Below are 26,494 nucleotides of genomic sequence, written 5' to 3' on the forward strand. Positions count from 1 at the left end.
CCTATGTCCCCGTGCTGGGCCCCGCAGGCCGAAGAGCAGGTGTTCATTCTCTGGGGCGGGGCCACCTCAACGTGGAAGGTGGTGAAGGGCCTAGAGGCCCCAGAGGGGCTTTCCAGAAGACCTGGCCTTTCCTGTCTGGGGCTTCTCCAGAGATGCTCGGGCTGTCCAAGGTCACAGCACAAGGCCGATGGCCTGCTTGATGATCCTGCCAAGAGCCCCAGGACCGGTGAAGTTTCCCGGCTCTCCTTCCCTGCTATGGTCATGATGGACAAAGGCCTCCACGCAGTCCCCAGCACGGTGACAGCTCTCACTTCGACTCATTCTTAGCTTACCCCCCACCCCAGCTGTGTCTTGTGAAAATCTCTGATAGTGGTCACCCTGACCTCCCACCCCTGTGCCCTGCCACATTGGCACAAGGACTGCTCCCCCCCCCCCCCCCCCAATGCCCCCGCAGGCCCGCCTGCCCTCTGTCACCAGCCCCGGCCCTTACATTCGGCCTGGGCAATGATGGAGATGGCGGCCAGTCCTCCCTCAGAGCCTTCCTTGGCGGTGCCTTTGGTAATCACGTCGTTCAGGATGTCCCACTTCCCGCAGAACACAGGGCTCTTCTCCACAACCTCGAGCTTGGTGACAGGGCCTTGCTTCTTCCCCATTGCCTGTGTCTTCTCCTTGGCTTTGGCAAGCTCCTTCTGCTGTCCGGCAGCCGAACCAGGGGCGCCCGGGCAGGCCATTTCCATCACTGCCATCTCCCAGGCTCACGCTCACCCTGAGGGAACAGAACAGACTAGGTTGGAGGAGAAAAGCAGGGGAGAGGCTTTCAGCCTCTTTCTGCCTCATATACTGATCTTCCAAACACCCCAAGTGGCCAAGGAGTCAACCCTTGGCATGAGTCTGCACCCCGGCTCCTCTTCCTACTAGCCACACTGCCACAAGCAGACTCCTCCACTCCACCCAGCAAGGCGGGTTCCAGCCCACTTCCTCCAGGACGGCCACGGCGCGGACATCTGGGTTTGTTCTTTCTTGTTTTTATAAATAATGGCCGAATCTCTTTCTGTTGTTTTTTAATGCTGCGTTTTGCTCCCCTGGAACGCGGTGGTAGAATCCATACTCCAAGACTGCCAGTGATCTCAGGGACTCTGCACAGACCTTGCCTTCCTAGAGGACATGTCTACACCGGCCACGGTGGCTTTTCTCCAAATGGGGAAAATCAAGTTTTTGTTGCATAGCAAGAGGTAGATACACATATGTGTGTGTGTATAGAGATTTACGTGTGGATATATACATTTTATACATTTCACATATATGACATATTAAGAGGATTTGTAGAAAATTTGTAGAAGATTTGTAGAAAGATTTGTAGAAAAATTTGTAGAAAGATTTGTAGAAATCATCATGCAAATGGCAGTGCCTGCACTCGGCTCCTCTCCCAGGACACATCTGTCTGTGGCCTTCCAGAAGGAACTGACAGGCTTCCTTCTGTAACGTCCGTGCTTGTTTGCTGAAAACCCCTCCCAGGTATCATATTGGTAGTGGAGCTTAATAATTAATTAGCGCACCCAATGCCAACCTACACCTCTAGGACTCTGAAGACAAAGCACAGGGGTTCCCGTCTCCCTGGGTTCTATGTCCAGCAGTCCTATGCGTTCCCCGGAAGCCCTGGGGGAGAGTAAGCCCAGGGCTGAGATAACCTTGTGCAAACAGCATGCAGACTCGAGCTGTCATGAAAGAGATTTGCACCAATCTGGGATCGCTACCACGTGGGAACATTTTGAAACGCTGGGCCTGCGCGCTCCCGAAGCGTAGGTCCCTCCAGGTCGGGACTTGCTTTCCGCCAAGCCTGAGAAGGCACCACATTCGGAGAGGATTTTAATAAGTGCTCTCTGCTGGCAGGCTGGTCTAAAGCTGTGGCTAACAGATGGAGTATCCCCTGCTGGCCGGGCACTCAGCCCAGAACACAGCTCTATTCGCTCTCGGGGCAGAAAGGCAGGCCGCGTGAAGGCAAACCATCCACCACTGGCCCTTTGCCCTGGGAGGCTAGGAGCTGACCTGGGATGGTGGGGGGCTGGGCCTCGCTAGGCTGAAGCCCTCTTCCTACGGAGTCCGTGGCCCTGCAACAGCCACGAGGCACTGAACCAGCCCGACTGGGGAGCGGTGGGTAGGGGGGTAGGAGAGGGTGGGATGGGCTGGTTGGTCACTACTAATTTGATCCTTCCAGCTCTGCCTTCAAGGGTCTGCCGATTCGGAACTCAGAGCAGCACCAGCTTTCAGCACAGATGTCCAGGCTTCGCCCTGAATGCTGGATGCTGGGGAGGGGCATGGGCAGCCTCAACGTCACCTGATGACCTTGAGAAGTCTAAGGGGTGCTCTGGCTTCCAAGTGCCTAGCTGTCTCCAGCCTCTTATTTTTTTTTTTCTTTTTAAAGATTTATTTATTTATTTAAGAGAGAGAAAGAGAGAGGTAGTGGGGCAGAGGGAGAGAGAACCCTCAAGCAGACTCCTGGCTGGGTGTAGAACCAGACATGGGGCTCAATCCCAGTACCCTGAGATCAGGACCTGACTGAAATCAACACTCGGTCGCATAACCAACCGTGCCACCCTGGCGTCCTGTCTCAGCCTCTTTGCCAGGGGAAAATGGGTCTTAAGAAAAAACCCCAAGCCCTCAGAACCTAACACTATTAAAGATGGGCCGAGAAGGACCTCAGGAGTGCTTTAATCTCATTTTCACTCGAACAAACTGAAGCTAATTAAGTGGAAACTTGCTCAAGGTCAGCCAGTCCTGCGTGGCACTGCAGGCCCAGGACACAGAATAGGCCCAGGACGCAGAAGCCCTAGCTTCAGGCTGTGGCGCCCCCTCCCAGAGTCTCCTGGGCTCCAGGCAAACCCCAGGGGTAAGCTCATGCCTTGTTTGGTCAGAAGGCTCCTGAGGGCGGGGGTGGTGCCCTCCTAGCAGGGCACGGATGAGATGATCAATGTTGGCTGGATGCGGGTATCCCAGGATGACCTTCAGGGACAGGATGACCCTGAGCACCAGGGATGAAGAGAAAGTCCCAAGTGAGGAGCGAGAGAAATGAGGCCAAGCCATCAGGGCTTGCTTCGAGGGCACCAAGCTGGTCTGAGACCCAGCTGTTGTGCGGTTCACACGGCCTATCTCGTTGGACAGGGCTCATCCTGAGCTATGGCCCTCCGGAGAGGCTGTGGGGCTGCCCCTCACCCCCCAGGAGCCATCATGTTGCCTCGGCAGTGAGCTGGGCTGCTGGCCAGGGGCCCTGATCCTTGTCTCCAAGAGCATGCCGGGCTCCCCGGGCCCCCTCTGCAGTGCCCGGATGACTCACCCAAGAGGCTGGCAGGCAGACAGAGGAACAGGCAGGCCGCTGAGAGGCTAACCCAGCAGCTGGCAGCTGAACCTGTGAAGGGCACGGGAAAACAGGCTGATCCTCACCTCCCAGGGGCACAAAATCACAGCCTGGGAGCTGTACAGCTTCTCCAGTGCCACATGACCATGACTCAGACCCTCCCTGATAGCCTCCAAGTTCAAGAAGCTATTCTAAGGATACTCTGGCCTGACAGCAGGCCCCGTCCCTCCTTCCCCACTTCTACAAGGGGTCTGGCCTACAAAAAATAGGGTTCTGCATTGAGCCTGGGACTGCTGGCCAGGCGGCCTTCCTAGGCCGGGTCTTTGCCCCTGGCTTGTTTTCTGGGGCTTGTTGCCCCAGACCACTTCCCTGCAGCTCTGCCCCTTCATTCTCCTATAGCCTGTGGGGTGTGAAGACTGAGCCAGTTGTGTCTCTGCCTTTGAAGGTGAGTTCAAATCCCAATCCGTTACTCAGTCTGGACGCTCGCCCCGGCTCCACTCTGGCCTCAAATGCATCCTGCTCTTTTGCTCTCTGTCAGAGCTGAAGATGTGGGCCCTGGTAATAGCCAAGCCCACTGAGTTCACTTACAAGGCCATGGAAACCAAATGGGAAAGGAAAGGCGTGTTACTGGTTCAGTATTCTTTTAGGGCATGTACGCTGCTTGTCTGTCTTCTCTGGGGCCTCGATGATCCCCTGGAGAAGTCTGGGCATATCTGTGATCTTTGGGCTTATCTGTATGACATGCCTGCTGTGGGCAAGGCTCCTGGGCCCTGAGACAAACTTGGCTCCCTCACCAGCTAGTAAAGCTCTGTTGTCTGTGTTGGGACTTTTTTTTTTTTTTTTTTAAAGTAGGCTCCATGGCCAGCGTGGAGCCCAGTGTAGGGCTTGAATTTACAACCCTGAGATCAAGACCTGAGCTGAGATCAAGAGTCAGATGCTTAACCAACTGAGCCATCTGGGCATCACCAAGTTTGGGGAGTTCTTCATGTGGGTTCAAGGACAGCTTCAGGATGGTCTGTGACTCACAGAAACTATATACAGTTTGTATATTTACAGGGAAGAGGTCCACAGCTTCCATCACATTTTCCAAGGGTCTGACATTCCCCAGAAAGTTGCTACAGTCTCTTCAGAAGATCAAGGCCATGATTCTGGCACTGCTCTACCATGACAAAGAAGAGCTCAATAATGTAGCAGTTTCCCACCTGACTGCAAGTCAAAATAACCAGATGATTCTAAAATGCACTTGCCCTAGACCTCCTGAAACAGTTGCTGGGCAGTAGGCCCAGAATCTGTACTTTTGACAAGTTCTCTGGGTGATTCTGTGCCAAGGGGTCAGAGACTACCATCTGATCCCTGGTCTATACTGTAAGGCCATGCTGTCCAATATGGCAGCCATTAGCCACATGTGACTATTTACATTTAAATCGATTAAAATTAGGAGCACATGGGTGGCTCAGTGGGTTGAGCCTCTGCCTTCGGCTCAGGTCATGATCTCAGGGTCCTGAGATCGAGTTCCGCATCGGGCTGTCTGCTCAGCAGGGAGCCTGCTTCCCCCTCTCTCTCTGCCTGCCTCTCTGCCTACTTGTGATCTCTGTCAAATAAATAAATAAAATCTTCAAAAAAATTGATAAAATTAAATAATACTTAAAAATCAGTTCCTCCATTACACTAGTTACTGTATTAGTGCAGATGGAGAACATTTCCATCACTGCAAGAAGTTTGATGAGACAGTTCTTGTTTAAGGCTATGATAGTAACGTTTTCTCTGACAGCGAAATCTCTGTTCCTAGGATTCTGTGACAGGACTGGAATTTAGGCTAAATGAATTGCCGATTAACTGGAAGCTACAAAAATATGTTTTATTTTGATCTTCAGTGATGATAACCTTCATATTTCAGTTCCCTTTTTTAGTAAGTGCAGCAAAAACACCAGACTAGGAACCAGAAGATCTGGGTTCTAGCCTTGGCAACTTTAAAAAAAAAAAAAAAAGGCAGTGGGACCATTTCTGTCAAATGAAATCATAGCTCAACGCCCAATATATAAAAGAGCTAGAAGCACGCAAATGACATGTAACTCACATGAGAACCAGCTGCTCTGCCAGAGAAGGTGGGCAGGAGCCTCACATCCTCAGCTTCCCTTCATCCACCAAGGATTTCTGTGGAACGCTAGGTCCTCTTCCGAGGAAGAGTTTGAAAACCAGTGGCCTAGGAAACCTTCTGAGGTCTCTTCTAGTTCCCCAAATATAACCGATTTGTCAGGATCATTTGAGGGCAGGATGACCAATTCAGAACGATCACTCTTGATATTCACTAAGCCCCTACCATTACTGACCTCATTTTCAGATGTGAAGACTGAGGCTTGGAGAAGGCCAGGGGCCTGCCAGACCAGCCACACGGTTACAAGTTGCAGAGGTGGGTCTGGACCTACGTGGCTGTCCCCGAGCCCGCACACTCAACCTTGAGCAAGCCGCTGAGAATTCTTCTCTAAGCTGCTTCCGACTTGTTCTGAGGACTGGAAGAGGCCGATTATGCGAAATGCCAGTCGGTCTGCCTGGCCCACAGAAGATGTTGAATAAAAGTTCATTCTCTTGCCCTTCATCTGCCTCATAAATGCCATCACTGAGACAATGGGACTTCGCAGTGTGGGCGCGACAGAGTCGAGGTGTTCAGCTATAGCTAAAGCATTCAACACACTGAGCCTCGGGTCTCTGTATATAAAAGGCAAATAAAAATCTCTGTTTTACAGGCTCATTTTGGAAATGTCCACCGAGAGACTAGGGCAGACCATGACTATTTCATCTGGAAGTAAAAACTTGTCCTCCTCTGAATGCCCAGAGGGGACAAATAGCAGAAGTAGAATGACTCAACTTCCTTAATAAGATATTAGTTGAAAACCAATCTTATTCTGATGCTTCCTCTTTTAAGCCGTCAGCTTGCCTGGCCACTAGGCCACACTGGGCTGGCTTCTGCCTATCAAGAATGAGGGGCTGAGCAGGAGGGGAACCAAGGTCAATTGCAGGCAGAGTGAGCTGGCCTGGCAAACACAGCCATCCGGCCCAGCAGACCCAGAGATCCTCGTACACACTCAGCGCTGGCTCCCCTTTCTGACCTGCCTACTCTCCCCAGACTCCCCCACCCCTGGCCTCTGTTCTGGCCAGTCTGCTCCTCTCACTTGCCTGAGCACAGCAGCAATGGGTAAGCCTCAGATTCTTTTACTTTGGTCACCTTCTTGCTCTGGTAGAGAATGCCTTCTTCCTTTATTACTATCCATCCTTTATCACCTAGCCCCTCAACGAAGCTCTTGCATTCACTGCACAAGTGTTCAGGGAGGGTCCCCTAAGTGCCAGGGCCTGTACTAACCGGGATCATTCATTTGATGTCATCTGTGCGTTGGGCATGCGTAATATGCTTTATCCATTTCGATAACTCACAGAAACCTTGCAGGGTGGGTGATATTATTTCCATTTTACAGATGAAGAAATTAAGGCTCTAGGAGATGAACTTCCTGCAGGAAAAAACGAGTGCCAATTTATACAACTAGAGCAACTACCATGGGATTAGAGCTAAAGCTTCCTGGCCCTTTCCTCGGGGACCCAAAGATTCCCAATTCCATTCTAGAAGAAAAGCTTGTTGGCAAAAGCTCCTGGAACATCAAGGGCCCGAGCAGTAATACTACCATGTGGCTATTACTGCTCCCATTTTGGCCACAGGATCTGCTCACTGTTCGTATTTAACTGCTTGGCCTGTGTAGGCAGGAAACACAAGAACTAAAAATGAGGGGTCTCCTGTAAAAGCCGAATCAGTGATAAACTGGTCAGACTTCTAGGTGGGTTACCACCACACGTTCCTGAGATGTTAGAATGTTTGACTTGATTAGTTTTAACAGGTCATTCCACTTTCTTAAAACAACAACAAACACCCCCCCCACCCCCGCCGCCCACATATAAGGCACTCATGCAGGGCTTCTAAACCAGAGGGCAAAAAAAGAAAAACAGAAACCTTGATCACTCTAACAAAAGGCAAGGAAAGAAGGGAAAAAGGAGCAAAGGAAAAGGATACTAAGTATAAAATGAGAACAGGAATGAAGGTGGCAAAAGTAAGTTGAAGTATTAAGGCAGGATCAATCACAAATAGATTAAGCCCAGCTATTAAAAGACAGACAATCAGATAAGATTTTAAAAGATCCAGCTAGATGCTTACTAAAAGAGACAAAATAAAATTATATAGAAAGACTGAAAATAGGGGCACCTGGGTGGCTCAGTGGGTTAAAACCTCTGCCTTCAGCTCAGGTCATGATCCTGGGATCAAGCCCCCCATTGGGCTCTCTGCTCAGCGGGGAGCCGGCTTCCTCCTCTCTCTCTGCCTCTCCCTCTGCCTGTCTCTCTGCCTACTTGTGATTGCCCTGTCAAATAAATAAATAAAATCTTTAAAAAAAAGAAAAAAGAAAGACTGAAAATAAAGGATGAAAAGAGATATATATGCCAGACCAATACTAACCAAAGACATGTAATATTCATATCAGACAAAATATTTAAGAGGAAAGGCTCTAACTTATACGCAACCAATAAAGAGCCTCAGAATCCTAAGGGCGGAGGCAAGTTGAGGCTTTATGGATGAGTGAGGTCTCTGCTTTGAGAGTCCTGTCAAAGAGAGCTGCAGGATCTTTTTTTTTTTTTTTTTTTAATTTTATTTGTTTATTTGAGAGAGAGACGGTGAGAGAGAGCATGAGTGAGGAGAAGGTCAGAGGGAGAAGCAGACTCCCCGTGGAGCTGGGAGCCCGATGTGGGACTTGATCCAGGGACCTGAGCTGAATGAAGGCAGTTGCTTAACCAACTGACCCACCCAGGTGCCCAGAGCTGCAGGATCTTAATAACACAGCCTTCTTCGAGCATGGGTTGGGTCTGCTGGAGACTGGGCTCTGTGCTGAGTACTGGGTGTATACTGAGGAAGAAGACCCAGTCCCTTAAGGAGCTCATAGTCTACCAAGGGAGAGACATGGAGTTAGAAAATTACAGTACAGTATGGTCACACAGCAACAGACACAGACACGCAGCAGACGCAATGGGAACACTTGGAGGGACATCTAGCTCAGCCTGGTGGGTGTCAGGAAAGGCTTCCTAAAGTCCTCAGACTAAGTCTCAAGGGGTGAGCAAAAACTACCCAAGAAAAAGGAGAAGGTATTCTAGGTGGAGGGAATGGCAAAAGTTAAGGCACAGAGAGGTGAGTCTGGAAGAATCACAAACAGCTCCAAGTTGCTGGTGGGCAAAGCTCGGGTCACGCGGGGGTTAAATTCTTAGGAAGAGGGGTAGAATTCGGAGGCAGAGTTCCAGAGGGAGGAACCTACAGGGTAGGGGCAGATGGGGATGTGGATACTGACTTGTAAACTATGCCCTTGGGACAGAACTCTCACCCCGTATCTCTAGCCTGCGCTAACAATACTCCAAGCTCTGGGAGCCTCGCTGAATTTTTCTCGCCAGGTGGAGAGGCCGAGTGAGGCTGGAGGCATCTCCAAACCAGCCTGGCACGCCAGCTTGAGGCCTGCATCCCAGGAGAGCAATTTCTGGTTTAGTGTTTCCCATTAAGGATCATTGAGGATAGGAAACGCGGATGCACCTCGATCATTAAAATCTTGCCGATCAATTTTAAAATAAAGACCTGTCATGCCCACAGAAACTCAGTCTTGCCAATTCCACAGGTCAAACTGCTTGGTGAATGAAATGTACAGAACAAAATTTCTGACTGTCCTCCGGCTGCCACCACACGCCCGTCCACGCTGGCTAGCCCCACACGCACACAGAGACCCTGGTGTCTACAGGCCCCTTCAAATGTTCTAGGCAATCACGTCTGTCTATTCTATTAGCACAGGCCTCACCCACTTCCAGCTTCTCCCGGACCCCCTCCCATCCCAAGCTAATCTGAAAATATCCTGTCTTTAAGATAACCTCAAGTTCAAAGACATCTGGTAGCTCTGCATTACTTATGGGCCCAGTATCAACTCTGTGGTCCATAATCTGTCTGACCACTATTTCCCTAAAAATACAGGGTCTGGCTGTGGCCAGTCCGATCTCTCCACATCAGACTCACTGGCTGCTCAAATCTATAGGTCTCTGTGTGTCCCATGTCTTGTGGGGGCCGCCCTACACACCCAGCCTGTCCTTCACCCCCAAGCTGGACTTAGGTCTCCAGGAAGTCCCTCCCAATAGCTTCACCGAACTGTCACCTCCTTTTCTGACTGCCTGTGGCACTGGCTCTCCTCACTCAACTTAGCCTCACCCAGGCCCCCACACCATCACCCTCCCCTACTCCTCAAATGAAATAACGGAGACGAAAGAACTCTGGAAACAAGACGCATTACACCAAGAGGAGAGAGTCATTTCTTGTGTGCACAGCTCAGAGAACTGTGTCTAGATAATGGAGCAAACAGAATTATGGAAAAAGATGCCTCATCAGAGATGCTTAGTATATTTTATAATAGTAAAAGCTGGAATAAAAATGTCTGATTACAGAGGGAGTATAATTATTAATTAAATCATGGTACATCCATTAATGATGTTTACAAATAATTTTTAATTATACGGAAATGCTGATGGGACACAGTATTAATAGAGAAAAGATTCAGAAGTATATCTAGAGTATGATCCCACCTAGCCTGTGTCTGTATACTACATCAACCTTTATAAAAATGTAACCAGGGCACCTGGATGGCTCAGTCTGTTGAGCTTCTGACTCTTGATTTTGGGTGGGGTCATGATCTCAGGGTCCTGGAAGCGAGCTCACATCAGGCTCAGCAATTAGCACGAGTCTGCTTGTCCCTCTCCTTCCTCCTCTGTCTGCCCCTACCCTGTGTGCATGCTCTCTATCCAAAATTAATAAATAAATGAAATATTTTATTTTTATTTTTTTATTTTTTTATTTTTTAAAGATTTTTATTTATTTATCAGAGAGAGAGAGGGGGAGAGAGCGAGCACAGGCAGACAGAATGGCAGGCAGAGGCAGAGGGAGAAGCAGGCTCCCTGCCGAGCAAGGAGCCCGATGTGGGACTCGATCCCGGGACGCTGGGATCATGACCTGAGCCGAAGGCAGCTGCTCAACCAACTGAGCCACCCAGGCGTCCCAATAAATGAAATATTTTAAAAGAGACACTAACATGGCTTAGCTGGTTAAGCATCTGCCTTCAGCTCAGGTCATGATCTTAGGGTTCTGGAATCGAGCCCCACATTGGGCTGCCCGCTCAGTGGGGAGTCTGTCTCTCTCCCCCTCTGTCCCTCCCCTCTCCCTGCTCATTCTCTGTCTCTCAAATAAATAAAATCTCAAAATATTTAAAGAAATAAAAATAAATAAAAATGCAGACACCTAGCACAGACACGCAACGGCTCACTCTTGGTGTTTTAATTTTTTTTATACTTTTCTAATTTTTCCATGTTTTTTCCAGACAGCAGGTATTATTTTTCCCAGTTTTCATTTTGTAACAGATCATGTTTCCGAGTGTTTAAAAAAATACAGAAAGGCTATACAGTGAAAAGTGTACGGCCTTCTCATCCTTGCCCCATCCCTCCGAGGGGATCTCAGTTACCAGTTTCTTATGTGTCCCCCCAGAGATGTCTTTGGGGGAGTATTACTATTATAACGGAAACAAGCGATCACTCAAAAAAGGGTCTCGTGGTATGGGAATTGAAGAGGCATCTGGTTCACAGCGTGAGTGGGTCTTAATAAATACGTGATAATAAATACTCCCAACCCACAGCCTCCCGGAGGCGTCATCAGAATCGCTATGGCTGGTCAGCGAGTTCGGGCGGCAGCGCTACCGAAACAGAGGGCTGGAGATGGCAAGCCCATCCCTCCTGGTTTTGGTTTTCATTTCTGTCTCTTTCTTGTTTCCCACTGGGGGCTGTTATGACTCAAGAAGTAGGAAGGTGCTCAAAGATGGCCCTGTCAGCCGTCCTCAACTCTGAAGGCCATGGCTTCCTTGCTTTTATGTATAATCACCGAGGCCAAGTATATACAGCGGTGAAGGCCCGCGCTAGGGCTAAATATAAGAAATGCCCGTGGGCACAAGAGGCCCCATAAAGAGCTGGACACACAGCAGAACTGGCCCTGAGACAAAGCCACCAGCCCCTTCTTCCCTGCTGATGTCGTCGAGGGTGGGACCTGAGGGTTGGTCTTGAATCTGGAAAACCCGAAGGCGGCAAGCTGTGCTGGTGAATCTCTCCTACCTTCTTTATATAATATCTGACCCTGTTTCTTTTTTCCTTTAAATTAGAGAATTAAAAAAAAAAGATTTTGTTTATTTATTTGACAGAGAGAGAGAGACAGCGAGAGAAGGAATACAAGCAGGGGGAGTGGGAGAGGGAGAAGCAGGCCTCCCGCTGAGCAGGGAGCCCGATGCAGGGCTCGATACCAGGAACCTGGGATCATGACCTGAGTTGAAGGCAGATGCTTAATGACTGAGCCACCCTGGAACCCTGTTTCTTTTTTTGATTTGTATTTTGTTTTCAACTACAAAAGTAGTATTTGTTCACCGTAAAAATGTCAACCATACAAAGTACTTAGAGGGACCAAAAAAAAAAAAAAAAGAGAGAACTTGGCCTCATTCCCTCCTCCCTACAATGTAATTTGGTGTAAATCCTTCTAGTTCCACTAGCATATTTATATATAAAATATATATTATATATACATATTATATATATATTTATATATAAATATAAAATATTTGGGACTATATATAATATATATATATTTATATATAAATATAAAATATTTGGGACTATTTTTAAAAGAAACATGGGCTTATAGATAGCTAATATTCTACAAGTTATATCTTTGACTTAACAATAGATTATGGAGAGCATTTGGGTGACTCAGTCAGTTAAGCATCCATCCAGCCGTTGATTTCAGTTCAGGTGGTCATTTCATGGTTGTGAGATCGAGCCCCGACTCGGCCTCCATGCTGGGCATTGGAGTCTGCTAAGGATTCTCTCTTTCCTTCTCCTTCTGCCCCACCCCTCCATTCCCTCTCTAGAAACAAAATTAAAAAACCCTAAAATACAACAAAAAACCCACAGTGGATTATGGACACTGTCCTACTTCAATTGTATGGAGATCTCTTTCATTTTTTTCTCATGGCTCTGTAAGATTCCATGGTAGAGGGGCGCCTAGGTGGCTCAGTCAGTTAAGCATCTGCCTTTGGCTCAGGTCATGACCTCAGGATCCTGGGATCAAGCCCTATGTGGGCTTTGTGCTCTATGTGGAGTCTGCCTGTGGAGTCTGCCTGTCCTTCTCTACCTATCCCCCGACTTGCTCTTTCTCTCTTTTTTTCTCTCTCTCTCAAATAAATAAATAAATCTTTAAAAAAAAAAAAAAAGAAAAGAAAAGGCTTCCATGGTATAAATGTCCAATCATTTCTTTCTTTTTTTTAAAAAAGATTTTATTTATTTATTTGACAGACAGAGATCAGAAGTAGACAGAGAGGCAGGCAGAGAGAGAGGAAGGGAAGCAGGCTCTCTCCACTGAGCAGAGAGCCCAATGCGGGACCTGATCTCAGGACCCTGAGATCATGACCTGAGCCGAAGGCAGAGGCTTAACCCACTGAGCCACCCAGGCGCCCCTGTCCAATCATTTCTCCTCCTATTCTCCTATGGATGTTCTTGCAAATTATTCCCAATTTTTCAGTCTTACAAGTATTACTGCAAAAACAAAACAAAACAAAACCCAAAAGCTCTTTATTCACTTTTTTGTGTACTTTTATAGGTAAATTCTAGGTGGTAAACACCTAGAACCGGAATTTCTGGGTGACCCTTCGCATGGTCACTCTTTTCTCATTTCTAGGTGTTAGGAAAGTGGGAAGCATTGATCAGTCCAGGACAGGTGGTTCCCAAACATTATATGTCATTTGCTAGAAAGATGCGATCCTTGCCTTCAAGATGCCTATAATCTAGTAGGGGAGAGTGGCTGGCTGGATGAATAAAGGAATCACAAAATGATCTTGGGACCAGAAGGGCCTTTGGAAGTCATTTATTCCAACATATCACTTAATAATCCCAAGGATGGCCACCCAGCTACATAGCAGGATGGCCTTGGAGTCCAAAGGTCTGAGCTGGAGCTGTGGAGTCTCTCACACTCTGGGGGGTGATAGGTGAAGATCACTTACTCTGGAGACACAGCTGTCTCATTTGTAAAACAGGGATGCTCAAACGGAAACAACAGGATTTTACAGGACAGCTGAATGCAAGAAGCAATCTTTAAATGCCAAGTACTGTGCCTGGAACATAGTGGGTGCTCTGGTAAACGTTAGCAAAACTTCCAACGAGAAGGAAGCTGATACAAGATGAGCAGTCCTTTCCGGGACTGGAAGTACCATTTGTTTGAAAGTCCTTGCTTCTGTAGAGCTGAAATCTGCCTTGCAAAGCCTCTAGCCAGCAGCCCTAGCATCAGGAGGAAGGTCTGGAATAGATGCCGTCAGAGGAGGAAGGGAGAGTCCCCAAATCAGAAGGGTAGAAGCAGTCAGCAAGGCAAGGTTAGCCTACGAGGGAGATGTTCTTTGAAGTGTATTCTGCGCGTGCCGTCTACCTTCTCCCTCTGTTGGCAGTGCCCAGCTCCTAAGGGACTGAGGAATGAGCTGCCGGTGCATGAGGAACCAGGACCCAGAATTCCTTGACAGCTCAAGTTGAAATTAGCTGTCCCATGGACATCTTTGTCCTGTGGACAGCAAGAGTCTGCTACTATGTGTATACATGCTAATTACGTGCCAGTGTCAATAATAATAGAAATAACGGTAGCTATTACTGTTTGCTACATATTAGGTAATGCATGCACTGTCTCTTGAACCCTCTCAAGAATTCCGTGAGCAGGGCACTAATGTTGTTCCCTTTATACAGAGGAAGAAACTGAGGCTCAGGAGCTCAAGTAAATTAGTCTGACGCTAAAAAAAAGTCTGATGCTACTCTGCAAGGAATTGGCAGAAGCCAGATTTGTGCCCAGGGGCTCTTTTGTCAAAGTACGGACTCTTAACATTAACATTCTGTTTTCACATGATCTAAAGCTTTAAAAAATTGAGACCCAAACACAGAAGCTGCCACAAGTCAAAGGTTTGTTAGTGAGAAACCTAGGGACTGACCCAGGAGGGAGCATCTCCATTAGGGAGTATAAACACAGCCAGCCTATGTTCTGCAGCAAAGCAACTTTAAAATGGCAATGGGAAGCAAAGACTTCAAGCTGGACACGGGGCAGCCCCATATTCCTTAGTCTCCCCATGCCCGGCGTGGGTATCAGGTCAGGCACATGCAGGCCTGTTGCAAGGACGAACTCTACAACAAAGTTCAAATGTGCCCTGCATTTTAGAAGGCCTGACTCCAGGCCTTCTGTGGTTTTTGTTGCTGTTTGTTTGTCTAATAGCAAAGCCTTGAGCATCAGCTAGTATCTTCTCAAATATGGTCGGTACTTTGTCTCCAGGGCCCTGATAAAGGGCATGGCGTAAGCTCTAAAAGAAAAGTGTTACAAAAGCATTTTCAATTCAACTTTTAAATCCTTTGCAATTTAACTTTTGAATCCAACAGCATACAGAACATGCCACGGGGCATCACTGATCCACACAGGCGATTATGGAATTGGTAGGCAGGAGAATGGAGGGGGTGGGGAGGAGTAGTAGTGAGGAAAAGAAAAGAAAACAAAAAACCAAAACAATCATATGCGTGTCTCATTTTATACAATAAGCAGCAGGGAATTTTTAATGTATGTTAAGTCAAAAAAAATTGCAAGTGTGTTCTGTGGGGTATTTTGTGTCATTACACATCTTGATTAAGCGGGGCTGCAGTATATACCATATGGTAATGATCAATTTCCAAAGATTACAGCGCCATGAACTGCCCCAGACACAAAAATCACACCAAACCCAATCAGCTTTCTTTTGATGAGTCAAAATGTACTTCTGGATCTTGTCAAGCCTTGAGGTCATCATTACAAGCATCATTTGGTTGTGAAAAACAGTTCTTCTTATTTAACCTTCTGAACTGGATTCTGAGCAAGGAGCAGTTCCCTGGGCTAAGGTGAATCTCACGGAAATACAACCACTGCCTTCCTCTCTCGCTTGGTAAGGAACTCTGTTTTCCCAGGTGGAACTGGCTTCAAGCAGGGTCTACCTGTACTCAGAGCAGACGGAGAAAGACAGGTTCAGCCTCCCTGTGAGGGAGGAGGCTTCAAGTTCATTGTAGTCACTGGTGACTGGTTTTGAAATTGAGGAACTAGTTTGAGGAACTTCAGAATAAACAAGAAACCCAAACAACTCGGTTTTCCACAGAAGACTTCCAACGCACAGGGGTAATTGGAAGGAAGCACATGGTCCAGCTCTGCTTTTTGGCAGTGGAACCCGGACCATGGCCTCATTTCAGACGCTGCCCTACACAACCTTTGACAGATTGGCCTGAGTGACAACTGGAGGACATGAGCAACAAAGGTGACTCTGACATGTCCCTTTATAATACAGGGTCACACTCTTGTCCTCCTTTAAGAAGGGAAGAAAGGCCTGGGGCCTGTGCTATAACAGGGAGAATTCAGAGGCTCTCAGAGTATTCCCTGGTCAAGGAGGGGAAACCATGAACAGCCTGTGGCTCCTTCAGCCTCTTTTGGGCCAGGAGGGCCCAGCAGGAGGAATGTGGATGCCAGTCTTGTACTTTCCCTGGACCACAAATCCTTGGCCGGTGGATCCCACACTCCAGGTGCTGTGCTCTGGCCAGCAGATGCCAGATGCCACGGTAACCAAGACAGACAAGGTCCTTGCCCTCACGAGGCTGTCACCATCATAACCCTGGAAAGGCTTTTTTGGAACGCTGAACTTAGTTACAAAGAAGCACAGTCATGGGTCAGGCTTTGAATCATTTGCCTGCGGACCTGTGTCAGAGCGGCGCCAAGCACATGGGATCGTGTCACCGCCTTCTCTACTGCAGCCGGGAAGGGTGGGCTAAGTCAGCCCTATCTTCAACAGCTGGCAACCTGTTGTCTGCTTCTGCTCTCATTTCTCCCGACAGTGGCTTCACCTCTGCAAATACATTCCCTTCCTCCCAGACTGCCGAAGTTTCCTGATTGTTCTCAAGCTCCTTTTCCAAGCTGACAGATCCCACCCAGGTCCCCGCAGAATGGGAGTTGGGGCTCCTGCCCTCCAAGGAACTATGTGTGTGACAGTGCTGGGTCAAGCTGGACCAGGAGGACCACCGGGCCGCGATGCCTTCCTGGCTCCTCTCCAGCCCCCAGAGTCGTGGTTCACGATTTAGCACCTTCAATGTCTATCCCCTCCCCTCCCCCCTGCTGCCACAGCAAGCTCCCTGAGAGAAGCATCTCCGTTATTCTTTCATATTCTAGCACCTGCCAGAGCCTGCCATATGTGACATTCCTGGCAAAGGCTCACTGAAAGGATGACTGATACACTCCTAAAGAACACACTAGGGTCCCGGCTCTAAAAGCCTGTCTGGTCTGGCATCTGAGTGTCCAGACTGTCCCATTCACCTGACGAGCAGAAGCAGGCAGAGCCTGGTGACCAGGGGTGGCTGTACTCTGACTGCACCCCAGCAAGAAGGTGTCACTCAAGCTGGCAACCGAGCCGCCCTCATCCCCTTTCCTAAATGCTGACCTTGAGACCCAATTACTTCCAATTCTTTGAGAAGAAGACCTTCCTGTGCCAGACAGCATCCATCTGGGCTCCAATGTGCACATATATCCTCGACAGGAGGTGGTATGCCAATCTCCAGCTTTTACATTTATCTATTTATCTCTAGAAAGTTATTCCTGCCTCCCAAAGTACATCTGCCAACACTACAGTCCCAACAGTAGGCTGGGACTACTGGGCACAGGCTCAAGGAGCCTGGTTCATCCAACTAACTTCTTGGGCCAAAGTATTTCTAATCTTAACTTTTAAGAGCATCTTCATCTGAGTTTGGCTAAGGCCCCCTTTCCTCCTAAATCTCCCAGTCATCCTTAGTATTGACCAGGAGACCAGTATTGACTAATTCTGGCCCAGTGAAAGGAAATGTCAATGACAGCAGAGAGTGGGTGGTGAGTCTCAGATACAACAGTTCTTTGCATGTATAGGGGCCATCACTCAGATGGGACATCATGCTTTGCCCACAGGGAAGAGCTTCTTCACTGAGAATTGCTGGCTGAATCCAGTTGGAATGACCCCTGACTACTCTGGCTTTTCTGGTCACCTACATCCCAAGGGCAACATGTCCTTTCTTCACAGTGGAAAGATGCAGAAGAGCTTCTTGGTGCCCAGTGGGTTTGCACCATCACGGTCAATCATAAATAGGATCTGAATGCCCACTCTGGGTAAGATATTGCTTGGGGAGGTAGGATGGTGCCCTAAAGGTGCAGGCAACCTTTGAGACTTCCAGGTAACCCTGCCCAGAATTGTTTTTTCTTATCAACCTTGACCTCCTTTTGGTTACACAAACTCATGGTATAAGAGAGTGTCAAGTGAATAGCTTTCTGTTGACTTTTTCTTAGGCTTAGAGCAGCTGCTCTGGTTCCACCCTTCCCAGATCTGGCAGAGCTTGCAGCAAGACTGACAGTGATGGGGTCAAGGGAGGGGAATAAAGGAGGAACTAGTTAAAAAATCCAATTCCTACTCCGAGAGTAGTTCCTTTGCTCAGTGGCAGCATAGCATGGTGAAGAGATCTGGACTTTAGTTCAGATTCTGCCATGAACTAGCCATGTGACCTTGGGCAACCCACTCAGCTTCTTGGGCCATCATTTTCTCTTCTGTAAATTAGTAGAGAATGTGAATGGTAATGGTCATTTCCAGGCTGTAATTCTAACAGCTTTTTCTTGACAGAGTGGTTAGGGCCTAAAGGTCGCTTAGCCATGCTTGCCTGGAAATGATGGCTGGCTAGTTCGGATTGACAGGCTGTGGCTCTGGGGCTGGGCGGGGGGGTGGGGTGGGGGTGGGGGTGGTCTAGTAATACTTTCTATTAGTAGTAGTTCTAGTTCTAGTAGTTCTTTCCCTGAGGCTTCAATAAAGTCAAGCCCACTTTGTGGGCAACCCTGGACATTGCCTACAGATGTCCCTGACCATTAGCTGTCAAGTTCAACACCAATTACATGGGTCCAGAACAGAGAGTTTTGAACAGATCTTTGTCTTGGTGGATGCCTGGTCATGGCCTTAGTGGGAAGAGGGTGGCCAGAAGCCATAGCAACCAGAAACTAGGGGGGCAGGGATGGCTCAGGACTTTCCTCTGCTGCTTCTTTCTGAGTCCAAACACCAGCGCTGGATGCGTAGACAACTGAAGTGGTGACAGGCTTGGAATGACAGTAAAATGACAGCTTCTCGAAGTCCAGGGTTTCATCTAGCCTTTTCAATCATTGGAGCACTTCAGTGCCTTCCAACTCAAGTGGCAAAAAGCAAGGCAGCAGGTAGAAAAGGGCTCCCTAAAAGGTCTTTCACACCAAAGCATGGTTTGCACTCTCTGCTCTTTGCCAAGGGGTTTCCCAGCTCCCCGGAGCCAAAGCTCCCCTCCTGCTTCTTTGCTGACTGTCACTGGAATGGGGCCATTTCCCACCCTCAAGGTGGCTGGACTCAGGAGCACAGTGACACCGCTGATCTGGGCTCTGTGCCTCGTCCACATGACCCCCCCCCCCCCCAGCCAGGGGATCCATCTCTCTGTTGGCTGGCAAGCCTTGGGAGCCTCCCATTTGTTTCTTTATCCCTGCCTCCAAAGCCCTTCCGCTGAAATGAAAGTGATCTTTGGTAGAGGGCTTTTTTTTTTTTTTTTAAGTTTATTTATTATTTTGTCAGTAATTTCTAACCCTACCACGGGGCTCGAACTCACACCCCCCAGCTCTAGAGTAGCATGCTCTTCCAACTGAGCCAGCCAGGCGCCCCGCGGCAGAGGGCTTCTTGACAAGGTCTGGTTAAGACTTCCTCTGCAGTTGTGCTGGGGAATAAGTCGCCTGTCACCTACACCCCTGCATGGGTGACTCACCTTCTAGAGAAAGTGCTCTGCTCACCTAAGCAAAGCTGCCTGGAAAATGACTAAGGCACCTATCAAATGCACTCCGTGAGGCCAAGCAGTTAGTGAGCCGGGCTCAGACGCTCTGCCTCTCACCTCCAGCCTGAAGTCAAGTGTGAGGCTGCCACTCCAGGCCTGCTGGTTTCATTTTCATCTGAACCGAGCTCCACATGAGGCTTGACATCCGGTGATCTATTTTTTCTAAAAACTAGGTTCACTTTAGAAATGACTCTCTGGCCATGAAGACAGCTTCCCCAAGAGAAAACAAAATGTTATTTAAAGGGAACGTCAGCCTGATGGGAGCCGGTATTTTTGTTTTGTATTGAGAAGAGGAAAAAGGAATTTAAAATGTAGTGCGAGACTTTTTTTTCCCTTTGGGAAAAAAAAAGTCACCAATTCTTTGGGTGATTTAAAGGAAGATCTGCAAGGCCCTGACTATAGATCTAGGACCCCCAGATCCGGGAGTAGTAATAAGCTGACAAAGCTGTATATATAAGGGGGAAAGGGCGGTGAGCTGGGGGGTGCCACGCAGTGGTGAGAACCTCACCCCACGGAACCAAAATCTTCCTCTGAGTCCCTCAAAGAACAAGTCCTTGCTGACTTATATTCTATACAGTATTTTCCCATTTTTCATCTCCAGAGCTTTAGCTCTGGGACCTGCTTCCCCGTATGAGGGTGGGAGGTGGGCAAAAGGGAGTCCTAGGAAGGCCCGGCCCAGCTCCTGGCTCAGAGTCCTGGGAACACCTAGGGTGCCCTGGGTGTAGGTTCACCAGCTCTGATCGGGCACAGCCTGGGCCTCTGTTGGCTCCTCTGGAGGGTGGTGAGAGCAGTGTTTAGTACACGACAGGGAGAACGTGACAGCGAAACCCCAGCCCCGAAGAAATGTCCTCCGGAGGTCCTCCTGAGAGAATGACTCTCCCCTGTCAGGTGGGCTGACCCTTCCTGACATCGTCTTACAGAGGAAAGGCAACCAGGACTACTGCTATTCCCACCACGACCACCACCACCATTTGTAGGCGTCATGTCCGGGGGCTTATTAGGTGCCAGGCACTGAGCTCAGCACTTGACATCTATTCTCTCATTTTCTACTCAAAACAATCCCATGAAGTATTTCTGATCCCAGTGCCGAGGGAAGTGAAGTGATTTGCCTGAGTCACACAGGTAGATAGTGGCAGACCTGGACCTGACCCAGGTCTGTCTGACTTGACAGCCGAAACCCCCGCATCTGAAATTGGAGACACTGTGGACTTGCTCTATCAATTCTGCCCGATCACCTGACCCCTCCGCGTTAATTTCTGCATCTGTCAAACAAAAAGAAGCAGACTTGTGTGTGGGGGGGTGTTCTTCACCTTTCAGCCTTTTATTCATAAGTAATTATGAGTAACCGATGGCCCTTAATAATCATCAGCAATACTTATGAATATTAATACTTGTTAGCATAAATAGATAAATAAGGCGGCCACCCTGGTTTAGTTACATTCACAACTGACATGTTTTGGGGGAAACAAAACAAAACAAAACAAAACAATTTATCCTTTCATGAGTGGGTTAGTAGACAAAGCAGTGAACTAGAGGTCCAGAAATGTGGGCTTAGATTCTGGGTATGATAGTGATGTCCTGAATAATCTCATCCACTTTATTCCTCCTAATGAGGATTCCCTCTCCTGATCTTTGGTCCTGCTTTCCTTTACACCAGTACCTCCCAAAAATGGTTACAGAGTACCATGACTCTTGATGCCATGTAATCTTAAGGGATTTCTATCAGGATGATAAGGGGTTAAAGGACGTAAACCAGCAAGCCAGGAAGAGGATCTTTTAAGACTAAGAAGGGCACACCAGCCACTGAGGAAAAATGACTTTTCTCTGTAGTGTCACTCAGGTAAATAAGACAAGCCCAGAACTAAAGGCTCCATACCCAACATACTGGAACATCTCACTCAGCTCAACTGAAATGCTCTACTAACCAAACTGCCCTAAGTTTAGCCTTCTATTTCTAATCTACTGTTTCAGCATTTCAGTCAGCATCACCGAGAGCATGCAAAGCCTTCACACGTGCATCACTTCAAAGGCTCACTTCAAATGCTCAGCCCCCACTCCTTTCCCTTCCTCCCATCGTGCACAGAGGCCAGAGGGCCTGGCTTATCCATACGGTTCCCCAAATCCACCGACATGGAATGGTCTCCCTTCCCGCCAATTTTACACCGGTGCCATCAAAAGTGCCCATAAGGCTCAGATGTTTCCAGTTTAACTGAAATACTAAAATGGGGCAAACAGGAAGCATCAGACACAACTGCGGTAGTGACTTATTAATCACGAAAGCAGAATTTTAGTTGCATTTTAACCTTTTGCCAGGAAAAAAAAAAAACAGCTTTGAGGTGATGGAAGCCATCGGTACAAATACGCTGCCTAGACGAGTATCAGGCTGACTTATACTTTAATTTAGGACTGAGTTTGGCTCTATCATTTTCTTAACTATTGTCCCAGAAAGAGCATCTGTCAGGCCAACCAATATGAATCTGTCAGCTCTTCATCAAGGCAGGCAGACCTGCTAGAAAAGCTCATGTACTGTCCACTGAGACAGGAAAAAAAATAGGAAATTCAAAGTGATTTCACGGGCCAAAGTGATAGAGGGCTCTTAAGAGGGTGCCAACAACGAAGAAAACAGCCCTGGATGAGGCTTTGCCTTTCCCATCTCTACAGATCTCTCACCAGGCCTTGGCTGCGATGAACTGTTACCATAAACCAAAAAAAAAAAAAAAAAAAAAAAAAAAATCACAACAGTTGCCTGGAGTTGGGCAACCAATCAGGGCAAGCCTGCTTCTCAACATTAAATGATATACAAACACTCCAAGCAGATCACAAAGGAGTCAGTGTTCAACAGGAGAACCAAAATGAGGAACCAAACCTCCATCTGTTGAGGCGAAACGGCCAACCAGACATTTTTGTTTAATAGATAAAGGCTCATTTGGCAGGGTCTCCGTCTGTGGTGCCGCTCCCACAAACCCTAACAGACAATACCAGGGGCCAAAAAAAACCCCCTTCAGAACTGCTCCTTATAATCTGGAAACAGGCAGAAGGTGACCTAAAGCTTAGCAGCTGATTGCTCTCTGATTTTACAAAAGTGTTGGAACACACACCTGGGTACGTATCTCTAAAATTAAAGTCTGAGACTCTAACTTTTATTTTGAGACCTTCTGAGAAGTTCACCACACCCTTCAAAATAAATGAGGATGTCTTCAAGGTGTCAGAGGTCTGGCATCACTGCACCCCAGGAACCGATTTTGACATCACTTAAAAAACACCAAGAGTAAATTCAAACACATCACGACATGACAAGCAGCTGTCCTCTCATGGTGAGGGCAAAAACACCACACCAAACGTCTCCCTTCTTCTTGCAACTAAGTCCCATCACGTGGTCCTGGTACAGGGGAAGGAATCTGGGTAAGACTCCAGTGGCCCAGGCTCTTCACCCTGAGTCCCAGCTATGATGTATACCAAGCACCCCCCCCAACCCTGCCTCAGGTACCTCACCTATAAAACAGGACAATACTGTCTATGTTTTCACCCAGACATCTCAAGGAAAAAGGAGGTTACAGGTAGGAAGATACAGAGTAAAAAAAAAAACACATCACTAACACATCACTAATGTTAAGATATTATCTCCCTCTAATCTTTCAGACAGACCATGTTTCTAGTCAAGGGGTTTTCAACATTTTTCCTGGAATGAACTTCAGACTGCTATTCTGTACTGGGCCCCACTTCTCATCATTTAATTTGACTTGCTTTTAGATTCCTTAATCAAGTCACTGGTGCTCACTGTCTCCAGTGGACAAAAATAATTCTGCCATTTACACCACAGATTTCTGCACATTTTCTCCATTCATTCTCTTCTCCCCACAGTACTTCCCCCATCCATTTAAGACCTGACGCAACATTTAAAACTCCAATTAGGAAGGAAGCGCTTTTTTCCAAGTTACCCAGTACCAGGGAGGCTTCTGAGCAGGTGGGACTCTGCACTGGACAAGGGGCCTCTTTCTGCCTGGTGCCCCACGGGCTTCCAAGATGGGAATATTATACCGGAGCCCACGGATGAAGTCCCGAGTGGAGCGGAGAGGATTACAGAGGGTCAGGGTAAGAAAGAGGATGCTGAGAGTGGCCAGCACCGGCCCTCTGGTGTCAAGGGCAGGCTCTGCTCCTTCTCCCCGCCTCGGGGTGTGACCAGAGAACTTCCCAAGGGAAGGCCGAGGGTTTCACTGCCAGGGCAGGTGGGAGGGCGCACGACAGGAGCGCTTGTACATCGGCCACCTTCCGTCCCCGACGGAGGCGAGTTCCCACCCTGGAGGCACCAAGGGAGAGGAGCAGGAGGGGCGGGCTTCGCGACGGGGCAGGAGAGCGCGGGGCTAAAGGGGGTGCTGGGGAAGGGGAAGCAGGGCGCCCCTTGGCACACTCTGGGCGCGTGTGCGGCCTGCGGGGGTGCGAGGCGAGCAAGGCGTGCGACCTTGGCCCTGGCAGCGTGGTGTCAAGCGAGCGCTCGCGGCCCGCCGCCGAGGGCCCCCGCGCCAGTGGATCTGACCGGCCGCGCCGCCGACCCCCACCACTCCGGGCGGCGGGCCAGGCTGCGGCCTGGCCCCAAGCGGAGGGACGACTCATCCCAGCCGCTCCCTCGACGCCCCGCTCCGGACCCCGGGTTCCAGCCCAGTCACCTACCGGCTGAGCGCCGATCTCCCCAACCAGCGAGTGTCTCGCGCTCCCCTCGCGCCTTCTCCCGCCGCCAGCCGCCGACCGCTGGGCTCCGGGACTACGGTCGCCCCGCCCCGGCCTCGAGCCCCGCCCCCTCACCGTCTTCCCGGCCGCCCTCGGGGCCACACCTCCCCCGGCGGCTGCAGATTTGCCACTCTTCGCGCCTCCTTGCTCTGGCCGCACCTCGACCCTTGGCCCCGCCCACTCCTCCAGTCTGACCAATGAGTCGGCGCGTCCCGGCTGGTCCCGTCGTACGGCCCCTAGCAAAGATTGGCTAGGAAGGCCTCGTTTCCAGAAATGGGCATTATTTCCGGACAGTGTTTATAGAGCAGAGATTGCTAGGCGGACGGACTGACAGAGGCGGAGGCGGCCCGGGTGTTGGTGGAACCACACATGCGCATTGGGCTTCTGGCAGTCTTTTTACGGGTTGCGTGCTTCTGGAGGTTACGGGAAGGAAGGGCGAGTGTGCGCATGCGTGGGCTCCCCAAGCTAGGGACTCAGGTTACCTTGGAGACGGCGAGGCGCTCTCTCCTGGGTCTGGTTCTGCTTCCACTCTCTACTTAGCCTGGGCTGCTGAGGAAGGTGTGGCGTTGCGGTGGGTGGTGGTGGGTAGCGGGGGGCGGGGGGCGGTTAGAAGGTTAGAAACACTTTTATTGAGCACTTACTGTATGCCTGGCTCTGTAGAATTCCCGAGGACGAGTAAGACAGGTTCAAGTGCCTTTCCTTGAGAAGCTTGGGGAGCCTAGGGCCTGATGGGTCAGACTTGTATGTTGAAACCCAGGTCTGATGAGAGAGCTTGCGGATGTCTTGGTGCAACCTCTTTCTACAGCTGGAGGAGCAACGTGGTGGGAGCGCAGCACGAAGCATCTGCCAGCTGGGTTTACTTGTCACAGGGCCAGAGAGTAGACTGGGACTTAATCTATGCAAGAAAAGGGGCTTGGACTATGACTATGCTCCAGGGTGTCACCAGGGGTTCCTTCTGACGGGGGCAGGGGGGGTGGGTGGGTAGTGTTAGGGAGCTGTGGGTAGTTTTTCTTTTCTAACTTTTGCGTCTCTGTACCACGGTGAGCTTCTGTTTTATTTGTAATAAACAATTACAAACTTTTAAAAAACAGTTTGTAGGGACCTGGGCACCCCATCCCCTTCGGTGGTCCATGGCAGGTAGGTCTGGTAACTGGCTTCAGGGGTAGGGGTAGGCAGGTCCCATTCCCAGGTGGTCTTGGGAAGTAAGGATCATCCCATTCCTGGAAGTTTTAGAGCGAAGACCTGTTTAGGAGTTCTCATTTTCAGACAGTCGGTGGTAGCTCAAAGCTTATTTTTGGAGATCTAAGTTATTGGCGGGTAGGGAAGACCATTTATTTAGTCAGGGGTCGAAAACTTACAACCTAAGGGCCTCACCCACACACTCAGGCCACAGATATGTTTTGTTTGGCTGGCTGAACGCTGGTTTTTGTGTTTTTTCTGTGTGTGTGTGTGTGTGTGTGTGTTTAATTTGAATGCCTTAGAGCACAGCCTGCAGTTCCTCCCAGCCTCTGCCTGTGTTATCTTATACCCAACCACTTAGCTTATGTCATCCTTCTGGCCCCTGAAGCATTTGAGGTTGTGGTCCTCAAAATGCCCAGGCTTTGGAGCTGGATAGTGTCTGGTGCCTGACCGGCTCTATCTCTGACCTGGAGCGGGTGGGCAAGAAGGAAGCCGGGGGGTCCCTAAAACTCCTTCCAGCCCCAGGGTTGTTGACATCAGTCACTCCGGGAGAGGAGGAGCTTGGGCAGATGGTGGTTTACAGGTCGGTATCAGTAAGCCTCGATCCTCAGCTCGCCTCTCCCACCACCTGTTCGCCTCTGGGCACAACACTTCTCAGGAAAGACGTGGGCACAAGCCAGAGTCTGCAGACGCTCCCTGGCTTGCCATCATTCCTTTAAGACACCCCACGCCCACATACTTTACCCAGATTCCCCTGACACTTCTTTGGGTCCGGGTTCCCTGCATGCATCCAGTACCCCATCCAGATGATCTGACCTTATATTTTTAAATTTTTTTAAATTAACATGTAATGTATTATTAGCCCCAAGGGTACAGGTAGGTGATCTGACTTTAAATCTTTAAATACACTCATGTGTATTAGTGGGAGAGAGTTACTTGTTGGCCCAGAGCTGCAACTCCCAAGAAGGAATTTCGAATCCGGTTGCAGCAAAGGGACAAATCCCTACGGGTGAGGAAGGCATTTGGGACAAGGGGATGCTTCGTGGTTTCGGCTACCTTTCTCAGGCCTTTCCAAGCCCCGATGTGTGTGGGGTGAGGTAATAACACAATTCCCACTCCCCGGTGAGCACTGCGGAATCTTTGAGCCTTGAGATGGCTGCACTCCTGGAAGGAAAGCTCCAGGGCAAAATTACTTCCTCCCAGTCTAGC

At 49.1% G+C, this 26,494-nt stretch overlaps 1 protein-coding gene across 2 annotated transcripts in view; it reads right to left on the bottom strand.

Moving 5' to 3' along the window:
- Positions 1-24,201, bottom strand: part of MAP3K14 (mitogen-activated protein kinase kinase kinase 14) — a 43,365-nt gene extending 19,164 nt beyond the window's left edge. The window contains exons 1-2 of one of the 2 annotated variants that reach the window (XR_004280527.1): positions 24,050-24,201; positions 491-766 (exon numbers count right to left, since the gene is read on the bottom strand). Coding sequence is in view for 1 of the 2 variants with exons in the window: in XM_032320834.1 (XP_032176725.1) it covers positions 491-746 (256 nt within the window). In the remaining variant the exon portion in view is untranslated. The remainder of the gene's footprint in view (positions 1-490; positions 767-24,049) is intronic. The other variant, XM_032320834.1, reaches the window with a different exon arrangement.
- Between the last annotated feature and the right edge of the window lie 2,293 nt (positions 24,202-26,494).

This window comes from Mustela erminea, chromosome 18, assembly GCF_009829155.1.
Source record: "Mustela erminea isolate mMusErm1 chromosome 18, mMusErm1.Pri, whole genome shotgun sequence".
Taxonomy (NCBI): Eukaryota; Metazoa; Chordata; class Mammalia; order Carnivora; family Mustelidae; genus Mustela; species Mustela erminea.